Source organism: Mesocricetus auratus, unplaced genomic scaffold (genome assembly GCF_017639785.1).
Source record: "Mesocricetus auratus isolate SY011 unplaced genomic scaffold, BCM_Maur_2.0 Super-Scaffold_100013, whole genome shotgun sequence".
Taxonomy (NCBI): Eukaryota; Metazoa; Chordata; class Mammalia; order Rodentia; family Cricetidae; genus Mesocricetus; species Mesocricetus auratus.
The window spans coordinates 32,223,970-32,243,472 of NW_024429196.1; the positions used below are offsets into that span (position 1 = coordinate 32,223,970).

General features: G+C 43.2%; 1 protein-coding gene across 2 annotated transcripts in view; it reads right to left on the bottom strand.

Moving 5' to 3' along the window:
• The window catches only part of LOC101840180 (phosphofructokinase, platelet), a 64,055-nt gene that overhangs the window by 14,373 nt on the left and 30,179 nt on the right, over positions 1-19,503 (bottom strand). The window contains exons 6-16 of one of the 2 annotated variants that reach the window (XM_040755569.1): positions 18,871-18,915; positions 18,528-18,636; positions 13,693-13,788; positions 12,030-12,122; positions 11,443-11,568; positions 9,721-9,785; positions 9,365-9,434; positions 9,009-9,155; positions 7,685-7,755; positions 5,112-5,199; positions 4,082-4,234 (exon numbers count right to left, since the gene is read on the bottom strand). In XM_040755569.1, coding sequence (XP_040611503.1) covers positions 4,082-4,234; positions 5,112-5,199; positions 7,685-7,755; positions 9,009-9,155; positions 9,365-9,434; positions 9,721-9,785; positions 11,443-11,568; positions 12,030-12,122; positions 13,693-13,788; positions 18,528-18,636; positions 18,871-18,915 — 1,063 coding nt within the window. The remainder of the gene's footprint in view (positions 1-4,081; positions 4,235-5,111; positions 5,200-7,684; positions 7,756-9,008; positions 9,156-9,364; positions 9,435-9,720; positions 9,786-11,442; positions 11,569-12,029; positions 12,123-13,692; positions 13,789-18,527; positions 18,637-18,870; positions 18,916-19,503) is intronic. The other variant, XM_040755570.1, reaches the window with a different exon arrangement.

Genomic DNA, 19,503 nt, shown 5'->3' on the forward strand with positions numbered 1-19,503 from the left:
TGTGTTACTAGGTGCATCCCTCAGCCTTGTCCTTATTGTCCCACAGGAAGAAGATACAAATGGCAGAGTCAAGGTGGTGCAAAGCAGGCAGCAAAGCAGGCATCACGCTGGGGGGGGAGGGGGGGAGAGGGGGGCAGAGGTGCATCATGGGTTAGTCATTAGATGGGACACCTGCTCCTTTCTTGGCATTACAGCGGAGGTGGGGAAAGAAAATGAAGTTGGGCTGTTTAAGCACAAAGCCAGTCCCAACACTTCTTTAGTTCAGGGTGGAGTGTGGGGAGGAGCTTGTGGCTGCAAGGATGACATCAAATGACTGGTATCACCGATGCTGAGTGGGGTCACTGCACCACCGCCAAATGCTGACAGGAAAAGAAACATGCACTTTACATTACCTGCAGGTCTATCACAGAACCCACGCTAGTGTCTGTGTGTCCCTCTGCTCCCCATTAGAAACTCCTGTCTCCCTCACAGAGGGGACATCCTTGCTGGCAAGATAAATCATTTGGAACCTCAGCCACCACTCCGGAAGGACAACTAGAAATGTCTGGTCTGTTGTACAGAGGTCTACTAAGCTGATATATATACAGAGGTTTAAATGCCAGGTTAGTGGTAGGATACAGGTCTACTCACCCACAGTCCTTAAATCCAGGCAGCTCCCAGAGTAAGGTAGGGTACTTTTAGACCACTGCGGGTGGCATGTCTGACCCATAAATCTAATTTATCATTCTCAGTATAATCATCAATACAGATTGCCGCAGAATTATTGTTAGAATGTAGCATGGGACTCTGCCTCCCCACAAGGCAGCTGAAATGAATATATGTTCTATACCATCTTTCTGCAAGCAAATCATCCTGTGTGCTCCAAGGATTCTGGACAGTGGGTCATGGACCTGTGGTAAGTTAGTCCTTAGAGTGATCAGTCTAAAGGTCAGACAGGGTCTCCAACACTGGCCAGTGGAGGGGTTTCCCTTGTTTCCAACACAACCAGCCCTCAACCTACCCTTCCCCTCCTCCCCTGTTGACTTTGAGTGTTTTCATTACTCTCCATGTGCTCAACCATTCCTTGTTAAGGTTGTGGCTGTTACAATTAATTGCATTCAAAACCATATCTTATGTCAAAGTCAACTGGGCCCATGCCCCCACACATTTGCTAGGCTCCTCAGAACTTTCTAAGAAAGAGTTTTCATTTGTTGAGGACAATTTTAGCTAGGTATTTATTGGGAACAAAATATACAGAAAGAAGCTGTGTCATTGAGAAGCCTCCCACTGGAGTCAAAGAGTGATATAGGCAACATGCCTGGCAGACCAGTCTTCCCTGTGGGCGGGGTAGGGTCAGGGGTGTATGAGGAGGGCAGGTGCCAATGGAGAGGGTTAGTTAGTATCATTGCTGGCATGGAGGGGGCAATTAGTCAAAACAATGATCAATACTCAACCATGATGTTGTTTAATCAAACTGGAGAAGCCTGGGTTTTCTCACCTCTAGGTAGTAGACATTCTGGACTGTCCCCAACACCATAAAGCAGTGAACAGCATTCCTGACCTCCACCCACTACATGTTAGGAATTCCTCTTTTCTACCTCTGATGATGCAAAATGTCCTTCATCTATGCAACTGTCCACTGGATGCATAATCACTCAAAACTGAGACCTGCCTGACTCTCCAAAACTGAAGAAATAGTTGGTTCTTGGAGATAGCCATGGATAGTAAGTTTAGATGTTATCCAGGGTCCATAAGAGGCCATTATCCTCTAGAAACAGCTGAGTGTAGAGAAACAAGTGTCTTAGTGGATACCTGTTCTTCAGGACACCTATCTTAAATTCCACTGTAAGGTTAGGCAACTGCTCTCAACTCCCTACCAGCTCTACACAAGAGCTTCCTATATGCAGCGGCAGGAGGCAATGGGACCTTAAGGTAGAGTCTCCTCATGTCCTCTTGTCCTAGACACAGTGTCAACCTCCTTTCGTTTTTGTGACCAGCCTAGTCTAATTCAGGTCCAACTTCCAACTTGTAAAATTAACTTCCATTTTGCCTTCAGGCCTCTTCACATTCTAGTCCTTTCACCTGCAGGGTACACAACGGGACTCCAGTTTTTTTTTTCTCATCCTCATTCAGCTATCAGCTCCAGAGCAATAGTAGCCTTCACTGACGTTATCTTTAATGGCCCACCTTCAGCCAGCCACCCACCTTGAAATCACAGAACCAAGATGGCCCAGCTCCCCGGAACCTCAGAAGCAATAGGCAACAAAGAACACACACACACACACACCTACTTACCACACATCAGCAGGCCTGAAGTCCCCAGGAATGATTACCTACCAACCATTCAGTTTTCCTTCTCACATACTAGCGGCTTTGAGAAATTCAGATGAATAAAAGAAGAAATTAAAGAAAAACCATCACAAATCCCTCTAAAGGAAGTAAAGGGAAGAGGGAGTAGATAACTTTTTTCTCTCCTCTCTATTTTGAGTTTTAAATTCTCAGCACTATGCATGTATCAAATATTAAAGTCTGGGACAAAACAATTACTAGCATGGGAGCTAAGAATCGTACAGTATGGAGATATTTTAATAAAAAGGGAGAATCTTTCCTTCAGGCCTGCAGTGCATACTGAATATCCACAAGGAGATGAGTACCCACCTTGACTGGTGTGTACGGAGGCTCCCACTAACTGCAAATGACAGTATGCAGGAGCATCCATCTTTCAACATTTTGACAGGATGTTGTCATCTACAAAGTTCATGCTCAAGAACCATGGAAGAGTATCCAAAAATAATTGACAAAAATAATTCACATAGTATTTCAAATGACTTCATGATTCTTTTCGGCTAGGCCACTTTCACAACTGCTCCAGGGCACACACTATCCACAGGCTACTGGTCAGATTCATTTGCAAGCGGGCTTTTAATTAGATGACGAGGAGGTTGGAAAAAGACACTATAATTGCTTCCCCTGTGAATTCCTCCTATGTAAACTGTAGACTAGCATTCAGCATCTAAGAAGCACAAAGCACCAGGTCCCAATGCGTTTTGTGATAAACACCCTTCTTCCCAGTCACAAAGGAGGCTCCATCTAGAGTCCAAATCCAACAATAGCAATAGCAACAGTCACCAGGCAGCACATGCAACATAGAAGGGAGAAGTTAGTGATCGAAAACAAATAAAACAGACGCTGCTTCCAGGAGACACCAGGCTGCAGTAAACAGGCCAAGGAAAGCTTCTGACATTCAGAGAAGCAAGAAATGAGTGCTAAGCGTTACTTACCACTCTGTGATTTATTGGAAAAGCATTGGAGCTTTTATCGACCAGTACTAGAAATGAGTTTGATGTCAAGAGCCTAAGAAAAATCAAAACCCTACAAAAATATGTGTAAGAATCAGGTCTCCCAGGAAAAATAGCTTAAGAGTTAGTGAAAATTTTTGGAATTCTGACTTAGTGATCTTAAATTCCCATAGGAATTAACAAGTATAATTTACAATTGTAACATGAAAATGTGTATTTCGTTGCTTATTCTTTGCAAAAAGAAAAATAATAAGAAGGCATCAATATTTTTGACTTAAGATTGCCAATTTATAAAAGGGGGGAAAAACAGAAGCAACCATAGCCAAAAATCCAGTGAAGTGTCAACATGGTTCAGAAAATAACATTATGAAATACTTAATTCAATTTCTACCCTTAAACATCAAGTAGAGAATGTTGGACACAGGATTTAGCTGCAATAAGAGACTACAGGCTGAAAACTTAAAAACACTAAATTTACTTGATTATCAGAGCAGAAAACACAGTGGTCTAGCACTGCTTGAGCTAGGATGGGCTGTCACTCCACAGGTCTTGGTAATGAAGAGACACCAACCAGGCTATCAGCTGCTTTGGTGAGCCCTTGGAACAAACTGGGGTAGGAGGAAACTAGATCAAGGACTTTCAGAGTCCAAAAGAACTTTTAAAGCATGCTTTCCTGAAACAAAAATACTTAGGTACCAGCTGGTGGCTGGTAAAAGGCTACTTCTAGTGCACTGGTAGATAAAAGGGTCCAGGCCTTGGGTTAACATCAGCTGCACCTGCTTTGCTGGCACACGCGCACTTACGTCTGTTATAGTGTTCAGAGCCGTGTCTGCCCCGATGCTGAAATCGGAACCCGGCACATTGTTGGAGACAGTAGCAGGAACCATAACCATAGGGATACAGAACGCCTCATGTTTTTCCCGGGCAGCTGCCAGCTCTAGTAGTCCCAGGTAGGCCTGCCAGACAAGTGTGTGTGATTGTGGGGCCAGAGAGAGGGAGGGGGACATGGACACTGTGTGACTGGGAATGAACAAGCATGGGAAAGTCTCAGGGAGCCACTGTTACCAGGGTGCACAGGGTACAGTGAGGAGACCAGGCAATATTAAAAAATAAAATCAACACAGGCGAGTTAAGAACGCAGACAAGACAAGCAACTTCCTAGGCACAAAGGGGAGACGTAGTATTAGCATATAGTAGTAAGACTAAATAACTCTCTTAAAATTTGAATGTAATGTGAAGTTCTTACATGTCTTCAAGTAAATCAAGATTTCTGTGAGACTCATCCCCATTGAATGGGATGTAATTAAGGACTGGGCTGGAGAGATGGCTCAGAGGTTAAGAGCACTGGTAGCTCTTTGACTTCAATTCCCAGCAACCACATGGTGGCTCACAACCATCTGTAGTGAGATCTGGTGCCCTCTTCTGGCATGCAAGAATATATACAGACAAAAATACTGAATTTTTTTTTAATTAAGAACTACAATCCAATACAATGATTTCTTAAAAAATCTGAAGAGAGAAACTAACCATATAACCAGCTTCCTTTCTAGATCATCAGTGTATATCAAATGCCAAGTATGGAATTATATTTACAGATTGATGACAAATCAGAAAACATCCTGTGCTGGCCTGGTTAATTTACTTTATCAGAAAGGGGCCAGTCTTGTGCTATATGTCACTATCCTGACATTCTACATTACAGGGTGACTGGGTTGGGTATTAAAATTGTAGTTCTTGAGGATCAATAAGACCAGGAATATGTGAAGCAAACATGGGGCTACCAATCACACTCCAAAGCCAACAGGTAGGGAAACAAGAGAGACAATAATATACCTCAAATCCACCAATGATCAGAAGCGCATTGATACTGTAGGAACGAATGTGTTCGGCGATCTTTTCCAAGTACTTTCCAGGTAGGGTGCTGATGACAAACAGGTCAAGAGTTGAGAGGACACCCAATAGATGGCAAGCTTTTTGGAAATCATCTACCCACCCAATCGGGTCTCATCTCCCATATCCCACCTACGTCATGCAAGGTACAGTGGGCAGTTAGGCTACTTTCCTATGCCTCCACGGTTGACAACACCTACAACAGCAGAGTCCTGGAGAATGATCACTCAGGGCAGGAGCAGCAAGGTATCATGTCCCCAAAGAGCAATAAGAGTATTTGCCTAACATGTATAAAGTGCTAAATTCAATCCCTATCACCAAAAATAAAAAGGCAAAGAGACAGACAGGCAAACAGAAATAACATTACCCCAGGAGACTTATGCTGCCTCAACAAGCTGTGCCAGTGCATACCTGTAATCTCAACAATCAAGGTGGAGGCAGGAGGATTGTTGAGTTCAAGACCAGCCTATGCTACAGGCAACATAGTGAATTCCAAAACAGACTGAGCTACATAAGACCCTGACTCATAAAACCCAAAAAGAATTACACTGGTTCACAAGGAAAAAGAAAATACACATTAGCTTACAATTTTGTTTTATTTTGTTCCATTTTTTCAAGACAGAGTTTCTCTGTGTAGCCTTGGCTCTCCTAGAAGTCACTCTGTAGACCAGGGTGGCCTCAAACTCACAGAGATCTGCCTGCCTCTGCCTTCCAAGTGCTGGGACTAAAGGCACGCACTGTGTGCACCACAACTGCCCAGCTAGCTTATAATATTAACAGAAATCATTTCCATAGAAATTTCCATTTTCCAAATTACATACATGTATGTGTATATATATGTATATATTTTAAATAAATATGTGCATATAAATATATAATATATACATGTTAACTGATATATACATTTCCTTTAATGTATATTATATATATGCATGTATGTATATTTATATCAACTTAATTTCTTTCAAAACCACATCCCTCACATTCCTCTTCTATCATGTCACCTATTTCAAATGACATAGTCAGCAGGGATACCACTAAGCAGAGGAAACTGATTTATACCCCATTCTAATCTTTCACCTGACAACCACCCCTAACCTTTCTTTCATGCTCAAAGGAGAAAATGAAGTATTCACACTGTTGGTAGACATGTAAGTTTAAGGTGAAGCTATTGGAATATGGAAATAGATATTGGGATGGAATATGGAAAACTGTAACAGACATGTGAATATACCCAAGGGGCAAACCTGGTATCTGCAGCAAGTGTCTCAAGCTATCAGCTCACTCCCACACTGCTCAAGAGTGATGCTCAGGGTCCTTTACAAGAAGTACATCAGTCTCTCTGCCTAAGAGTCTATTTGCATCACCATCAGTCTAATGGGGCTTTGCCATCCAAAGCATCAATACCATGTCACCCAGGAAAACAATCCAGATGACTGCGAAGCCACCATGTAGAATCCCCACCTGTCTAGCTGGCACCAGAACCTTGATTTTGAAGTGAGCAAAAAAAAGTTGGCTTAAGTCTCCTCAGGCTAGAATGCCACAGTGATATAGAGCCCAATACCTAAGAACTACTTTCCTTCCTCACAAAATAAATAAATAAATAAATAAAAAAGTAAGTTACAAATAATGGCTGAACTTAATACTTGCATCATGAAAATAATTAAAGATAAAACAGGGTTGGACCCAAAATAACACACTTTGTTAGAATGCCTTAATCCTAGCTATGTATATAACTGAAGGATTTTGTAAGTCAGAAAAACATGATTTTACTTTAAAAATACTCAGGTAATTTCTTTAGCTGTGCAATTTAGCTTGGAGTCACAGTGTGGCTCAGTTCTGTTATACCCAGACACACCACACTTCTCTTGCAATGCTGAGATAAGCGTTTGCTCACATAATAGCACAGTTAATAGCAGCTTCATAATCACTCATTCTCAAGACCAGAATGGGACATAAGCTTTTCATGTATTGTTTTTGCTCTTCAAATAAATGGAAATATGGAACTAATGGAAAAGTCCACCAGGAACTTGACTTCTCATTTTAGAGTACTGGGGATTGAACTTAAGGCCTTATGCGTGGTAGGCAAACACTCAAACCAGTGTGGCACATATCCGTGCCAAATCTGCCTCCCTTTCCTAGCACTGATCTACCTAAGACTTGAATGAGTTCCTGGGGCAATGGCAGACAGGTGTTCATTAGGTATTCATTGCAGGAAACATATAAGAGGCTTCTATACACTCTACATTTATTTAGCCACAGACTCCAGGAGTTGCTTTTCCCTTCTTTGTTAAGGATTGTTGGATTGTTCAACAGGTAAGAACACTTGCTGCTCTTGCAGAGCACTGAGTTTTGGTGCCCAGAACCCACACGGCAGCTCACAACCATCTTTAATTCCCATTCTAGGTCATCTAATGCCCTCTCACATGGTGCACAGACATACATACAGGCAAAACATTCACACACATAAGATGAAAATAAAATAACTTGTTCAAGGGCTAAAATTTAGAAATTACCGTTTTGTTCCGAGAATGGACCCTCCTTGTCCAGTCCAACCTCCGACATCTCCCCAGGTGATTTCTTTCACCTAAATTTCCAAAAGAGAGCAAAAGAGTTGAAATGAGGAAGAAAGGGCAGGAATGGAAGGTTCTGAAACTCTCTCAGAGGCTGGGTCCCACAGAGATGGGTAAGGCTGTGGATCTGTTTCCTTCTGAGGTGCTGACTCAGTCAAGACATGGCGTGTCCTTCTAAGGCTAAACACAACTCAGAGCCTCAGCAAAACTATTCCTTCCCTGCCTGTAGGGGAAATTCACACCCTAACCCTAAGCATGTGTCCTGGGTGGACGCCTTAGATGACCAGAATCTGTCACTAGTAAAAAAAAATGAATAATCATTTTTAAAGTGGTAAAGGTTAAAATACTTTAGCACTAAAGGCAAAGAAGAGAGTAAAGGGAGAAACATAAACACCATTTGGCTAAGCAGGTAAAGTATAGGTAACAGGGGGCGATTCCCATATTAGGTAAGGCATGAGTTAGTCACAGAACAGTACACAGTGGGCCCAACTCCAGGTCTCACAGCTTACAGCCATGTGATTTTTGTTGAATCTCTTACTATTAATGCATCCTGGTGAGGTCTTTAAGTAAGTTACAGACATCCCCCAACTTGGTATCTCCAACCTGCTGACATGCTACCAACTACAGCAGCTCTGGGTTGAGAGAACAGACATGCCTCACCATCCTCTTTCAAACGCTACATCATGAGAAGTAATCGAAGTCAGTCAATGTTTCTGTTCTTTGCTTCTTTCATAAGAAAATGGTACTAGGAATTTAGACGTTGCATAAAGTCCTAAGGGATAATGTACGCAAATCACATGCAGCAAAAGGAAATCAGTGAATGCTCCAGACCTTTGCTGATTGCTGTTGTTGTGCCTGTGCTGGGGATGGAACCCACAGCCTTACATGCACTCAGTATTCCACTGCTGAGGTACATCCCAGCCTAGAATTGTTTTTATTAAGGCTTTAGAGTGTTCTAATGTGTGGTATACACCATGTGCTTTATCCATTCCATCCAAACTTAACAGCCTGTGTGGTGAGCATCAACAGATCACCCCATGCCTTGGTGTCTTTTGAGGAAATCTGAAAATAAGTGATACCCTGAGCTTTCTGTAAAGGCTTACAACCTGACTTAAGGCAGGATTCCTAAGCAGAAGATAACCCCTCAACTCCGTTATTGGTCTGCTCACACCACCACCATAATTAGGTGCTGGGGGGGGGGGGAGGAGTCTAGCCTCCGCATGTACAATAATATTCTCACTTCCCGAGGGACTCCTGGGAGACTCACTTGGCCTTTGGCGAAGCCATCAAAGCCATCATAGATGGCAAACATCTTGTGACCATCTGCAATCCCGACTCGAACAGCAGAGCGCACAGCTGCATTCATTCCAGCAGCAGGTGCCCCCACATTGATGACAGCCACATTGCAATTGCTCTGAAAACAGAACAGGGCAGTATCAAGTCATCAGATGAGTGCAAGCTCCCATTTTTGTTACACACTTAGAAGAAGCAGGAAGTGACCATTAAGGCCACAATGGAAAGGTGAAGATGGGTTTTCATGGATCCTCATTGAATGGGGTACGAGGCTAAAAGGTTCCTGGGCCACTCAGAAGACTGGGTCATTAATGGAAGCTGGCTACCTACCTTGGGGATCTTGTCATCAGGCAACTTTATGGCAAGACGTTTGTAGGTCTTCAGGTTTCCCTCAAAACTCCTAAAGAAAAACGGCAATTTAGTTTTAATTTAATATGGGTTTGTACACAGGAGTTCAGTGCCTGTGGAGGCCAGAATAGGGCATCAAATTTCCCTGGAGCTGGAGTTACCCCAATTAAGAACTAAGACACATGGGTTCTGGTAACTGATCTTAGGTTGTTCCCTAAACTGCTGAAACATCATCTCCTCAGCCCAAACTCTTAAATTTTTATATTGCGACCAAGTACAGTCTCAATCATCAAACAAGGACCTGAATTTCTAGTAGAGTTTTACTCGCAATAACTCACCTCCCTCGGAGTTTTACGGCTTCTGTAAATCTCCTCTCATCCATTGCCTTTTGTACATCCTGGGTCTTTAAAAAAAAGGAATAAAGAATGAATCAAGCCTCAGATGCTCTAAGACTGAACCTTCACAGTCTGATCCCATTGGATTGTTGCTGGCCCCCGAATTAACAGCTGACATGGCAGTACCCATCTGTGAAGGTAGAGCCTCAAAGAAAAGAGGACTCTTGCTGCTCATGGCCTCAAGATCTAAAAGATTGATTTCCACAAAAGCCAGGTTCATGGAAATGGGTCTTCTAGGAGAGGATCTGATTAATGCTCAATTCAGTTCAGTTAAGGAAAAAGGAAACACAGCTAGCTCACTGACTTGCTGAGGATTCCAGTGTGCCTCACAGGTGCCCGAGGGCAACAGAGGGACAAAGGCAGCGTCAAGACAGAGCTCAGGGATGAACATCCCAGATGCCTCAGTTAACTGCTGGCTCTACACAAGTGGCTCTCTGCAGTTGTTTATTATGAAACCTCTAGTGATTATTTGAATATCAGGCAAGATACAAGTAATCCAAGGTCCACAGTGAACACAGGCACAGGGAGAAGCCATTAGCTCCAAAGAAACCTACATAGATCAGGGCTTTAGCCTTTTAAACCTATCACCTCTCATACAGTTTTAGAGACTTCTTTTGTCCTTCCATTCCCAAGAATAAACAGGAACACACATACACACAGATCACCACACATATGTATACATACTGTCTTCATCCCTATTTGGGAATTAAGATAAGGTTACTTTCAACAAGTACCTTGACACTCACACTGTGTGTGTGTGTGTGTGTGTGTGTGTGTGTGTGAGTGTGAGTGTGTGTGTGTATTATAAAAGATACACATGTCAGGATCATCCAAAAGCCTAAACATTGCACCATTTCATGAAAAAAAAATTGGAAAAATGAAAATAGCAGTTTCTAATGCAACAAGCACCACTGGCACTGCATCTGAGAAACTGAATTGAAAAGCAGAATCCATTTTTCTTTCGTCTATCAGTAGACACACCTGAAAGAGTGGGGCTATCTCAACATTACTGGGATCTATGTCAAGGTCCTATCACTGATCAGAATGTCCTCAGGAACAAAGTACAGAAAACAAAACTGGAGGGTCTTGGGCATGTCACACCTACAGCACCAGCTACTGGCAGGACCATTTTCCTACACTCATTCTTTTTTTTTTTTTTTTTTTTTTTTTTTGGTTTTTTTGGTTTTTATGAGACAGGGTTTCTCTGTATTGTTTCAGCCCAGCCTCGAACTCACAGAGATCCACCTGCCTCTGCCTCCCGAGAGCTGGGATTAAAGGCGCGTGCCACCACTGCCCGGCCCTACACTCACTCTTGGTGTTCTTGGTGCATAGAGGCTACTTGAACCATCTGTGACTGTAGGAGGAAACAGTCACCAACTCATTACCAGTTCTTAGTGGAGAAGACTCGTCGCTAGGAGAGATGACCACTAGAAATGACTCATGGGTGGCAAAAGAAAAGAAGCAAAAGAAGGAGATGTTTTTACACACTAGACAGTGATGCAGGAGGCCTGCTGCCATCATCCGTGGGGCATATCATTCTGCCTTCCAAAAGGCCACTTGACCCAGCACTCCACTGAGTCCGAAGCAGACCACACAGTTAGAAGCACCCGCTTGTTCCTGTAGGTAGCCTATCCAATGCCCATGCCCACCCAGAACCAAGCTCACCATCTGCACACACTCCATCAGAGGCAGGCGCACAGCTTGGTTTCCTCTCAACGACACCACACAAGCTGGGGTCTCAGGGGTAGCCTCCAGCAAGGCAACGACAGCTTCCACCCCCATGCGGCTGGCCTGCAAATGATAATCACAAACACTAAAGATAGTGAGACCTTCATCCTATGCTCCAGAAGCACTGTATGCATAGCCAGAGACCACCCCAGGGTTCACTCTCTGCCTGCTTTCTATGCTGTGAAACAGTAATTCAGTAGGGGTTGTACCTGCTTCTATTTTGCTTATCTCTGCTCATCTTTGTAACAATAAAATTTTAACTCCAGTAACAACTACCAGGTAATACTGAGAACTTAGGGTTTGGACTCTCCTGGCACCCATGCCTTCCCTATCAGTAGACATACTGACATCCCACGTCAGCTGTGTCCTCAGCCCAGGAAATCATCCTATGTCAATAAGTCCCAAAGGACCTTTAAATAAGAACATGGGCCACTATTGTCTCGGGAGATGAAGCTGCTGGTCAGCCTGAGTATCTTTCTAGGAAGCCTCCATGAAAATGCCCAGTACTTTCCATCCCCATTTACCAAAATCCTGTCAAATGCAGAAGGTGTCCCTCCTCGTTGCACATGTCCAAGAATGGTCACCCGGGTGTCAAAGCCCAGCTGCTTCACCACAAGCTGTGGAGAAAGATGTCCATCAGAAAACAAAGAACCAAACAGACCTCACTGTGGCTTTAGCAGCTAGGTGTGGTCATAGGGTACTGACACTGAGAAAGGGACCTCTACTTGGTCTTCAGATGTCAATGTTAAAACTGATGCTTGCTTCATTTCTCCTTGCAACAATTCTAAAATTTATTTTTTCAAATAATGGTTTCACTGTCAAGTAAAATCTTTTTCATGTTGCTGCTGTTTGTTTTGATTCCTTGAAGCAGAATACACAGTCAAGGTTGGCCTTGAACTTAACAATCCTCCTGCCTCAGTATCCTGGGTTTGGGGGTTATGGACAAGAATCGCCACACTCAGACTAGTAAAATATCCCCTGTATATATAATAGAGCCACCTACATCCATCTGTTCACACTTCTTGATCTGGTATTGCTGGAGCTCATCTTAATTTTATTTCAGTGAGAAAAAAACCCTTGTCCTGCTTTTACAGAGAGCGATCAGCAATACTGCTGAATATCTCTTACTGACACCTACTGATGATTTAATGCTGAGGTGCTGATCTGATACTGGAGTCAATAAAAAATGAGCTTGGCTCATTAAATAACCATAACTTAACAATGATTAAAAAAAAACAACTTATAAGGGCTGGGGGGTGGGGTGTGGCTCAATGGTAAAGCACTTGCCAGAAACATGAGCTCATGCGTACTAGTCATAAGCACTACATGCAAAAGACAATGAGTAAGACATGGTATGCTGTTCATGCCTGCAATTCTAACATTTGGGAGGGGGAGGCAGGAGGATGGCCAGTTTGAGTCCAACAAAGGCTAATTAGCAAGAATTTTTTAAAAAGTAAGAAAGAGAGAGGCGGGAGGGAGGCAGGAGCAGAAGGAAGGAAGGAAGGAAGGAAGGAAGGAAGGAAGGAAGGAAGGAAGGAAGGAAGGAAGGAAGGAAGGGAAAAAGAAGACTTGTAGAAACAGATTAGTAATACCTGTGGGCCCTGACTCAGTGCTGTAACAAGACAGCCTAGCTTGTGTTGCTCAGTGATTCTGAGATCTTAGTGTGTCAAAGTCCTGTAGAGACTGGTAAGCACCAGCCTGAAGGAGTTGCAGAGCAGCGCCCGCCAGACCCCGCCCTTCCTCAGGGCCACAAGGAATCAGTGACTCACAGCCAACTAGGCAGTTTTATTGATGGGAATGTGATCAGCTGATGCTCCAGGTTAGAAGGAAATTAGAGGGGAAATCTGACATGTCCTTTTCTATCATTCCAAACAGAGAAGTCCCCCAGACTGTGCTGGCTGCCAAGCCGTCAAGACTCCTTACCTTCAGTACAAAGTCTGCTTAAGGGCCGGTCCTTTCTAACTCAAGAACATGCTTACCCACTCAACTGTCTTCTCTATTGTTATTCATGGAGCCATTAGGACTACTAGAGACAAGAAATGCTGGCTGTCCAGAGCTCTTAAGCTTCATGTTCTCCATGTTATGAAAGTTGAGTTAATATTCTAAATCTAAGTCCTATCGATCATGCTGAGAACTGTGATGCCCAGACGGGCAGCAGAGCAAAGGTGAGGCGTCACACATGCTTACCTCCTTGACTTTTTCAGAGCTGATTGGCTTATTTTGGCTATCGATTGCTCCTTCAGACACAATGATAATATTCAGCCTCTTTTTCCTGGCACGGTTCTAAGGAAAATAGAAAATTCAAACTCCTAAAATGTATAATGTTTTTAATAACAACAAACACAGAGAAATGTATCCTAAATGGAAATGGCTTCTTTCCAGGTAGAAAGCATTGCCTAATTGGAGTGTTTCTCAGTAACCCCCAAAGTAGGTGAAAGGTACCTTTGTAAGGGCTGAGGGCATTAGCAGTCTAGGGACATTACAAGTACACCTGAGAACTTGGCCCCAGTTAGCCCTGGGCTAAGGTGGGGTGCATAGACATGTAGATTGACAGTGAGCAAACACAGGCAGGACTTTCCCAGTTTCCCTGCCCCAAACCATGTTTTCTGTTCCCTTTATGTTGAGCTTTTTCTCATCTCCCCATGGACCTCCTTAAACTTAGTCTTGTTAAGCCGACAATTCTTCCCTATAATATTAGATAACACTGTACACAGGCATGGCAGCTGACAGCTGGGTCACAAATAAGAAATCAGGAAAGGATACTGGAATGTCACAAGGCCCATGAATTGTCCCCAGCCCATGGAACAAATGGGTAAGAATATAAGAGATGGGCCGGACAGTGGTGGCCAGCACTGGGGAGGCAGAGGCAGGCGGATCCCTGTGAGTTCGAGGCCAGGCTGGACCGACAGCCTCCAAAACAATACAGAGAAACCCTGTCTCGTAAAACCAAAAAAAAAAAAAAAAAATAGAATATAAGAGATGGAACCTAGTGGGAGAAGACTAGATAATCGGCAGAATGTTTTGGGTGTGTTTGGGGGGGGGGTTGTTATTATGACCCCATCCCTACTTGTGGCAGTTTGAATATAATTGGCCCCATTAGCTCAAAGGGAGTGGCACTATTAGAAGGGGTGGCCTTGTTGGAAGAAGCATGTCACTGTGGGGGCAGACTTTGAGGTCTCCTATGCTCAGACTTAGTCTAGAGTTCAGTTCAATTCCTTTTGCCTGCAGATCAAAATGTAGGACTCTCAGCTCCAGCACCATGTCTGCCTCCATACCACCATGTCTTACCATTATGACAGTGGACTAAACCTCTGAAACTGTAAGCCAACCAAATTAAATGTTTTCCTTTATAAGAGTTGTTACAATAACTCTTCCCACCAGCCTGGGCCCACTGCCGCATCAGCCCCAAATGAACACACAAGACTTACATTAATTATGAACCTGTTGGTAGTTGGCTTGGGCTTCTTATGGCTAGCTCTGTCTAAATTATTAACCCAGTTCTATTAATCTAAGTATTTCCACGTGGTCTTATCTTACTTGTTAACTCCTCTCGTATCCTACATAGTGACTGACTCTGCCTACATTTCCCAGAATCCTCCTCCTCTCCTAGTCTCATTCATCTTGTCTCTCTATTGGCCAACAGTGCTTTATTCATCAACCAATAAGACAAACGTATACACAGAAGACATTCCCTGTCAAAGAGTTGCTGAGGTCATGGTATGCATCTCTTCACACCAATAGAAACCTTAACTAAGACACTTCTCCTCCTTTTCCTTTTTCTTTTCTTTCTGGCCACCATGAGTTAAACAGCCTCTTTTGTCCTGTAACCCTGACATGATTCATGATAGCAGCACAGGTTCAACCAACCCTGGGCCAGTACCTCCAAGATCAGGAGACAAAGTAAATGACTTCCCTTACAGTTGATTTAGCTCAGATGTTTACTACAGTAACAGAAATCTAACAGACACAGAGTCCATATAAAGGCTCTAAAACAATTACCCTTATTTTCCATTTTATACTCTAGTGCCTATTGTGTTTACTCACACTCTGGAACCCTGTCTTGTGTACTCACACTCTGGTACACTGTCTTATGAACTCATCCTCTCATACACTGTCTTACATTAGTTCAAAAGGTCATGCAAGGCTAAGATAAGACTAAGTGTGCATGGCAACTATATCATGGCGTGGGTTATCTCATTCTCAATGGATTTGCTTTCTATAAAGTCCCAAACAAAATATGCTCCCTTAGACAAGGTCAGTGATAAGTGTGTGGGGCCCTGACCATGCCTGAAGGTAGGGCAGCAAGTAACATGCTGATACGGATCAGAGGTGTGTGACATCAAAGTGACAAATAAAGATTTTGTTCTTGTTTGTGATTGCTGTGAAATGTGCCATGCTTTGAACAATGTGCTGATAAGAAACCCCTTTTTTAAAGTATAAAGATATGAGAACAGGGTGATTACCTTAGCATTACTTGAAAGGACAATGTCCATAAATATGGGACGGGTAAATGGAAATGCGTCAGCCATAAAACACAATATTTTGAAGTGATTAAAAGACACTGGAATCTGTAGCCTGCAGAAACAGCTCTTTTGGTAAAATACCTGCCTTTACAAGCACAAGGACCTGAATTTGATTCCCAGAGCACGTTAAACAAAAGAAAAAAAAAAAAAAAGGATGGAGAGAAATAATGTAACTTATAACTCTAGAACTGGAGAAATGAAGACAGAAGGTAGATAGATCCCTGAGATTTGCCAATTAGAAATTTTCTTCAAAAGAGAAAAAAGGTAGGCAGTGTCTGAACAAGACCCAAAGGCATTTTCTTGATTGCTAGTTGAGGTAGGAGGGCTATTCCCACTGTGGGCCATAACATCCCTTATATACCTGAGCAAGTGGGCCTGACCTGAGTAAGAAAATTAGTTGAATATGGTCCATAGGAAGCACGCCAGCAAACAGCATTCTTCCATGATTTCTGCGTCAGTTCCTGACTCCAGGTTTCTGCCTTGAGCTTCTGCCCTAGCTCCTCTAGATGACAGATTGTACGTGAAAGTAAACCCTTCTCTTCCAAAGTTCATTTTGGTCTAGTGTTTCAGCAAAAGAGAAACAAACTACAATATCTCTATACACATATGTACCTGCACACACATGAACATACATATATGGGAAATACACACACCAACAATGGACCCCTCAGTATATTTAAGTAGGAAGATAGGCGCCATGCCACAACAACTTAGTGAGTGCCGCCATGTTTGTTATCTAGACTGAATTGATCCACTGACCTTCACAAAATAACTAAGGATTATGATTTTCCATGTAAGAGAAGAGCACATCTGGATAAAGAAAGGTGAGGTTATTTGATCAATGTTATCCAATTAGTGGTACAGCCAATATCCAGCCAATCTGTAGCCTTGTAAAGCTCTGATAATTTTACATATTGTGGAGATTGTTTCTCAGGCTAGGTAATCTTCTAAAATGTTGAGTAAACTTCTTGCAGTATTTTATTGTTAACCCATAAAAGCAAATGACAGGTACAAAGATATCAAACATTTCTGCCCTAACTCAGCCAAAACTTGCAGGAATGGAAAGCTCTGTATCCTGGTCTTGTCCTACTTAAGAGCACAGTGTATGAAGTCTAGAGTCTAAGGAGGCTTACAGATGAGATGACATGAAGAAACAGTCTTAAATCTAAAGTGAATATCTACAAACTGAATGACCATTCTGGCCACATAGACGGACTCCGTACTTCCTGCCAGCCAAGCTCCTACAGTCTTCCGGATCTGACTCATTGCCTATGGATCTGTGACCTGTGACAATTCACTGTGTAATCAGGCTTCAGGGAAGTCAGGAAGAAGACATGAGGGGACCAGATACGACTTCTAAGGATGTAGAGTTGTCCTGTGTGGTGGTAATCCAGTCTTTGGGTCATACAAAAGAACCAGTATATGGGAATGCCACCTCTCATCTCATCTCATGGGGCCAGGCATCTAAGGATGTTGCTAATGTCCCCCAGATCAGGCAGGACCAAAGCAGATGAAACTCCCTCTCAGTGGCAATAGCTGCACGTTGGCTACTATATGTGGCTTATTTCAAGTTAAGGATGCTGAATCTCATTTTTCTCCCTATAACTTCAATCAATATCATTCCACATAGGATTTTATTTCAGCAAAACCTATCTGGTTCACAATTTCCATTATTAGCTTCCTTTGACACCGTTACTCAAAAGCAACATTTTATTGCCCACCCTCTATCCCCCTATACACACACAGCCTTTCCTAGACAGGCTTCTGTGCTTGCTGGCTATAAATAAAATTGGTCTGTGATATAATGCTTACATAATTTTCTTGTAGAATAGTGAGAAGGTTGCTTCGAAACTAAGGGCGAGAAGAGTAACGTCCTTATGAATATCTCTGCCCTGAAAGCTACACATGCTCTTAAAGAAGCTCTCCCACACTGTTTATATTAGGTCTTCATAGGGGGCTATCCACCCCACCCTAATAAGCAACTGTACTGGGAAAGACAATGTACGACATACTCCTGACAGGAGAAGAGAGGACCATGGATAGGAAAAAAAAGACCCTAAAAATCCCCACACACTGTGGAAAGAAATGTCACAAAACCTCACACTATACTGCAAGGAAGGAGGAGCAATATTTAAAACCAAAGAGTCCACTGCACATCTGAGTTCAGTGATGAGGAAGTCTCGAATAGCAAACAAGAGTTTTCTCTGTAATCCTGACTTCATTTAACCACCATGATCTCATCTCATGGTGTGAGAGTCACCTAGAAACAGGACTACTGCTTTGAATGAAAGACAGTCAACAGTTCCAGCTGTTTCTCCATGGCAACACCAGACAGAGAACCATACAGGAACAGCCTACGTAGGTGGGTCCTCAGCAACAGGCTTGACCTTGTTTTATGAGCAGCAAGTTTTTAAGTGTTTAAACAAAGCCATCCAAGTTGGCCACCCCAAAAGGTCTTGTGGATCCTTACTCGAGCAGCATATCCAGACTCCCAATTACCTCAGAGAGTTTCAAGCACATGCTTTCCTCCCAACCTTCCTCTGGTGGAGACTCTGGAAGGAACACCCAGTCGGCACCACAAGCCAAGGCGCTCACCAAGGCCAAGTAACTGTGTGGGAAAAAGAGTCATTAACACACAGAGAGGAAGGACCCTGCTTGCAAGACTAGTGTGCTACCCATGCTCAGAGACAACCTTGTGCAGCTCTGGCCCTTGATATCCTGCAGGAGGTTTTTTTGTCCTGTGTGACTGCCCTCTGTTACAATGCATGGTGCACAGCACAATGTGGGACACCCACACAGATGCCACTAGGATTGTACCTACCAGATACCTGCAAATACCTACCCACAATGTCTCCCCATCACCTCTAGGACGAAGGTTCTCTGGTGGCTAGAAAAATGATAAAGGGTCATGTTACCACTCACAGCAAGAAAGTGTTCTTACAGCCAAGAGAGACAGAAAGCCTGCTTTCTCAACTATGCCTGGCACCAAGCTTCCAAAAGCTGACTCATTTTCTATAAAAAGCAAGCTCTGCTGCAAGTGTTTTAGACCTAAGGGGTAATGATGCTTCAATAACTGCACTGGGGGCGTTTTGTTTTTTAAAATGTGCTCTCCTATATCCCACTCTGACCTTGAACTCTGTGTAGCCAAGGGTAGGTACATAGAGAGTTCTGACCCTTCTGTCTCCACATTCAAGATGCTGGGACTACAGGCATGCACCATCACCTCTAGCTGCGTGATACTGGAAAACAAACCTAGGGCTTCCTGAATGCTAGGCAAGTACTATGTGAACTAAATCACATCCTTGGTACTGCCGCTAGTCACATAGTGTACATCCATCCCTTGTTCCCCAAGACTTCTTTATACTTGGAAGGTGCTTTCCTGTGCCTTTTTCTAAAAAGTATCACCCTTTAACTACGCTGGATTCTTCTTAAAGCCATGGGTTGGCCAGACTCATCTGTAATCTCAGAGCTGGAG